Source organism: Gavialis gangeticus, unplaced genomic scaffold (genome assembly GCF_001723915.1).
Source record: "Gavialis gangeticus isolate Ggan-Ray unplaced genomic scaffold, GavGan_comp1, whole genome shotgun sequence".
Lineage (NCBI taxonomy): Eukaryota > Metazoa > Chordata > Crocodylia > Gavialidae > Gavialis > Gavialis gangeticus.
In genome coordinates, this window is record NW_017729003.1 from 14,472,966 (window position 1) to 14,478,877 (window position 5,912).

General features: G+C 42.2%; 1 protein-coding gene across 1 annotated transcript in view; it reads right to left on the bottom strand.

The window, feature by feature from the left end:
- TET1 (tet methylcytosine dioxygenase 1) overlaps positions 1 to 5,912 on the bottom strand; it is a gene marked incomplete at its 5' end in the record, with an annotated part of 208,272 nt that overhangs the window by 26,403 nt on the left and 175,957 nt on the right. Inside the window, one exon of the mRNA XM_019507736.1 lies at positions 2,364 to 2,703. Coding sequence (XP_019363281.1) covers positions 2,364 to 2,703 — 340 coding nt within the window. The remainder of the gene's footprint in view (positions 1 to 2,363; positions 2,704 to 5,912) is intronic.

The window sequence follows — 5,912 nt, forward strand, 5'->3', positions numbered from 1 at the left end:
AGGGGTGATCTGATGGCCACCTATAAGTTTATCAGGGGAGACCACCAGGACCTGGGGGAACATTTGTTCACGAGAGCACCCCAAGGTATGACGAGGTCGAATGGTTAGAAACTACTGCAAGACCGTTTCAGGCTGGACATAAGGAAGAATTTCTTTACTCTCTGAGCCCCCAAGGTCTGGAACAGCCTGCCATCGGAGGTGGTTCAAGTACCTACATTGAACACCTGCAAGACAGATTGGATGCTTATCTTGCTGGGATCCTATGACCCCAGCTGACTTCCTGCCCTTCGGGAGGGGGGCTGGACTCAATGATCTTCCGAGGTCCCTTCCAGCCCTAATGCCTATGAAATCTATAACATTTTCAAATACAGAGCCCATGCTGGTTTGTCATTATTATGTTGTGTTCGTATAAGCAGTTTTATTTTTTCATTTTTTTTCCAGTTCAATTAGAGAGTTCCCAGATCCCTTCCACTTAGCTAGATTCTTTATATATGATTTTTTTCCAGGACTTCCATTCTACATGCAACATTATGGAAGTTATTAATCATGGTTTCAGCATTATTGTTGGATGTCTTCCTCAGCTTGAACAGTTCTTTTATATTTGTTTCATAGTCTGTACTATGTCTTCTAAACTTGTATGCAGATTTAATTGAATAAGTGGACTCCACCTCACTTCCCAGGAATGTCAATGTTGTCTGTAAGCCATCAAATTTTTACTGTGAAATTATATCATCAGTTCTCATTTGTCTTCCACCACATTATGCCCAAGGTTTACTGGTGGGGGCTTTATATTATTATATGTAATATGAAGTGTCTGAGGTGATGTCTGGGAAGGTACTATAAATAATTTATAGAAATGAGTTTGAAATTGACTATGATTTTCTTTAAGTTATTATTCTAGAATACAGACCTTCTTTTACGCAAATTATACTATTGTCTCTCTATGTAGATCCATTACAAAGCATCTGAGCATCTACTAAGAAATAAAAACAATGTTTCAGTAGGCCAGTTCTCTACATTTCCCTCATACATCCCCTTCCATTTATTTCCTCCTTTCTCCTCTTATACCAGCATTTCTTCTCATCTTTTTTCTTCTTTGATATTTTTAATTAGAACTTTGGGAAAGCAACCCTCTAGAAATGGATTTTAATTCTGAAGGCACCAGATAATACTGATTGATTGTAGATGTTTAAAATAAACAAACAAATAAATACATAGAAGTGCTTTACTGGAAGCATTACTTTTACCTGGCTCTGCAGCATCTGTATAGATTGGGTGCTTCAGCAGGGCTTTTTGGTGCTTTTATCTAATAGCTGAGTCAATCAGCTATTAGATAAAAAAGCTAAAAAAAGCCCTACTAAAAGTTTCTGATGAAGAGAGACATTGGCCAAGCCTAGTCCAACTAACACACTGCTTCTTCTGGGCATGTGCTGGGCTTGATGCGGGAGAGTGTGGAATTTAAAGTGCCACTTCTTTTCCTAACATTTGCAAGCAGCCATTCTGATCACATGTTAAGCAGTGCAAGTCTAAGGCTCAATTCTCAAACTCTGTAGCCTCTAGACACTCCTTGGAAAATTCTGGCTCCTAGCTTTCACTTATTTTTTTGACAATGGAAAAATAACAGAGCAATTCTTCTCTTGCAAAGAACTCAGAAAGACTACAACAGGTCAGAATGTTTTTGACATTATGGATTCCTATTTGAAATCTCTGGGTTTATCTTGACAGTGTTTGCACACCTAACTGTATTAATAATGCATGGTACTTCACATCATCCTTAAAAAGATTTTGCATCACCCTGGTCAAGAATCATTGGTCCAAGGCAACTCCACAGAGATATTCAGGTATAAAATTATTACTTTTACCATGAATCTGGTATAATAAGCTGCCTTTGGTAAATCACTTACTGCTTTTTTACAAAATCCATGTTACACAAGGTAGAAAATTATTGTCACCTGAACTCTTTACAAAGAGAATAACATTACAAAACGCCCCCCATACAATATGGTGGGAAATAATGTTTGGACATCTCAATATGAATAACAGACATGAGCATGATCTTCCCAAGATAATAGGCCCAGATTCTTCCCTGGTCATTATTTATTAGAATAAATGGACTTTGATATAGCGACAATGAAAAGATTTTATCTATAATGTTGACAATACCATCATGCATAAGTTACTGTATGATTGACTACACCCTTCTGTAGTGAAAATGACGACTTCTTCATTAGTCTAGGAAAGGTGCTAGATGCAAACAATTTTGAAAAAGTGAATGTTAAGGAAGGACAGTTTTTGTAGGAATGAAATAAGATACAGAGCAAAGCATGAAAGGATAATGGTAGAGAGTAATAAGTGTCACTTACCTAAATAATGTGAAGTGTTACTGAGATTTTCAGGGGCTTCATTTTTCATCTTTAATGGTGCTGAATATTTCTTTTCCACTAATACCTGTTTTTCAGCTGGTGTTCTCCTTGTATCTGGTTTCTTTTTCTTTGTAGCTCTAAGTGGCTCTGCCAACATTCGTACTTCTCTGGGAAAAGCTGTAAGCACCTGTATTGCTCCAGCTTTTATCTTGGCTTGCAATCCCTCCTCTGTGCCAAATTCATCTGTTTGTGAAATTTTGTAAAGAGGTAACACATGTAACTGTTCATCATTTGGTATCACCCCCACTTTACGGTTATCTTCCTTTGTCAATGTACAAACCTGACAAGAAAAGGAAGAAAAGAAAAAAACAAAACAATACACATAAGTTACAGATGCTACTTACATGTTTAAGTATCTGTCTTTTTAACTGGTTTGATATAGACACAGTTATTCCTATAAGATCCATCACAAAATGATAGGACTTCCAAACATGCATTTGACAAACGCTTTATCACAGTGGGCATGTCTACAGATGCTATGAATGCTATAAAGGCTTACTACGCAGTAAAATACTGTGCAGTAAGCCTTCCCTGGGATCATGTCAACACGTGCCCCCTTCTGGGGGCAAATCTGCTCCCAACAGGAGCAGCCAAGTACTGGGCTGCTCCTATCCTGCTCTGCCCCCCTGAAACAACCAGGAGGAGCTCCAGGCTCCCCTGGGGTGCTAGCCCAGTGGCTGGTAGGGAGCATGGAGCCAGTCCCCATGAGCATGGAGTCAAGAGAGATTTGCTGGCTGCAGCAGCAGCTGTCTCCTTGCCCTGTACACATGGGGAAGGGTCCTGATGTGCACAATGCCAGGAGACAGCTGCCACTGCAGAGCTGTCCTGGCTTGTGCACATGGGGACAAGCCCCATGCCCAGTGGGCCTTCCCTGGGCTGGATTTCCCCAAGCAGCCTGGGGCTGGCTGGGAACTGCGCCTTCTGGAGCAGCTCCCAGCCAGCTCCAGGATGCATGGGAATGCAGGGAGCTCCCAAGTCCTGGCACTGCTCGATTCCCAGCTCCTGTGGGGAGCCAGGAGCTGAGCAGTACTGGGAAGAGAGGGGGTGGGGCAAAAAACTACCCTGTTCAGGCGCTGCTCTGCTCCCAGCTTCTGGGAGGAGCTAGGACCTGAGTAGCACCAGGACCAGGGGAATTCCCCACCCCCTGTGGCCCCCTAGTTTTAGGGCTGATGGAGCAAATTTGCTTCCGGTCAGTGTCTACACATCTGCAGTATCTACTGCACAGTTAGTTTAATACCTGTATTTAAAGGTAGTAACTAACTGTACAGTAGACTAATTTACTACGCAGTGAATGGTGTGAACATGTAGATACTGATGCTTAACTATACAGTAGATTAGTCTACTGTGCAGTAAAGCATCTGGGGTAGACACATCCAGTGAAGACCTGAAAGGGGAGTTAGAGCGAAGATGTATTAAATAGTTCTTAAAGAGGTAGAGCTGGACAAAATATTTTGGACTAATAGTTTATACGGAATTTCACTTGTAGTTCAACTCATACTACAATGTACTCTATTTACATGTACATGACTTGCAATGCAGTTACCTGGAGTACACATTTATTCAAACTTAATGGAAGCCACACTAATTAAGTATATAACACTGTGGTTACTGCATTATTAGGAGCCGCAAAACAGATTAGCTCCCATCATTTTCAAAGCTTTTTGTAGTCACTTTCAGAGCAGTTATTAGAAGCTTTGAAATTGACTGGAGTTAGTCAATTTCAGGGCTGCTATTACAAGCCTTCAAAATCAGAGAAGAGAGCAGCCCTGGAACTGACTAGCCAGTCATCCTTTTCAAAGCCTCTGATTAACAGTGTTTTGACAGTTGCTTTGTCTACTGTTTCTGGCATAATTGCTATGCAGTAAAACCAGTAGTGGGCAAAACACGGTACACGAGGTCATTTCATTTTGCCCATGGGCACCCACCAATTAATTGTACTCCCACCCAAGCTGGGCCCCTTGCTCCCACCCTTGCGCATGGGAGGGCCCTGACCCAGCCAGCATGCACAGCTTCTGCACAGGGCTGCTACTGCCACTGCTGAAACTGCCAGGGGACCTGCTTGGCTTTCCCAGCCTCCAGTGGCTCCTCCTCCTGTCCCTGTTTCAGCACTCACTCTGAGAAGCAGGTAGGAAAGCAATGGCAGGCAGGACAGGGTGGAAACTGAAGCTGGGTGGGAGTGCAGAGCATGGGGAGTTCCAACAGCTGCACACGGCAGCAGGGAACAGGCAAAGCAGTTGGCTCCATTGCACAGGGCTTTCCCCCCTGGTGGCACAAGAGTACCAGAAGCTGCATGTACATTGCAGGGAGCCCTGCATGATAGAGGTGGGGCAGCCTGGTTCTGTTCCTTGCCGCCACATGCCACTCCTGGAACTGGCTGGACCCATGCATCGCCAGGTGGTAGTGCCTGCATAGTGGTGGCTTTGCACCATGGGGGGGGAGTGTGTGTAGGAGGCTCCACACTCCTCCACCCTCCCTCACAAACTGCCCACATATACGTACATACTGCAACATACCCTACACCCCCCACACACAGCCAGACTCCCTCACAAACCCCACACCCCGCCACCCATACCCCACACACTTGCCCCAACACAATACACAAGGGTAAGACTTCATTTTTGAGCTATTATGCAATCACCTCTATATACACTATTCAAACACACATAATTCAAGACAAAAATATTTTTTTGAAATAAAATTAAAATGTTATAGTAGACACTTGACTTTTAGTATATGATTTGTTTTTTCTCTAGTTCCAAGATGGCAAAAGGAATATTTCCAGTGGAAAGGGGAGGGCCTTCCAGTGCCAAAGGTCAGGGGTTAGGGCAGGACTTCCAGCCCCAAGATGGTGACCAGGGGATGGAGCACCTGTCAAGGGGCAGGGCTACCCTTGTGGCCCTCGACAGCTCACCAAAACTCATTAAGTGGCCCTCTAACTGAAAAAAATTGCCCACCCCTGAGTTAAACGATGTTTAATACTGTTCCAAAATAAACAGCTGAAATATGCTATGCACTTATGCCAGTTTATGCATTTAACCAATATGCAGATAACTAAATATTGTTAAAATATAAGCAACAATTTTAAAAAATGGGAATGACAATGTGTTATACAGTTAAGCAAATTATGCACTCATGTGATATTCATATAAATGGAGAACACTGCATTTGCAATTTCATACGAAATTCAGGAAATACTTTTGACTGAGAAAAACTGGAAAAAATATAAACATTTAAATTTGTGTGTCAAAATGACAGTGCGATCTAACTTTGCTATATTATTTATTTTAAAAGGGTTACAAAGCCTTAGAACACTTGAAAACAAAGAACCATTTTGTATTGAATAAAATATTTCATTTCACTTGAAAAAATTACTTGGAAGGAGAAGGAGCTAGAAGGGGGTTTGTTTCAGCCACCAAACAAACAAACAACATTCTTTCATCTAGCTCTATACAAAGAAAGAAGAAATGGCTCCAAACTTTAATTCAACAC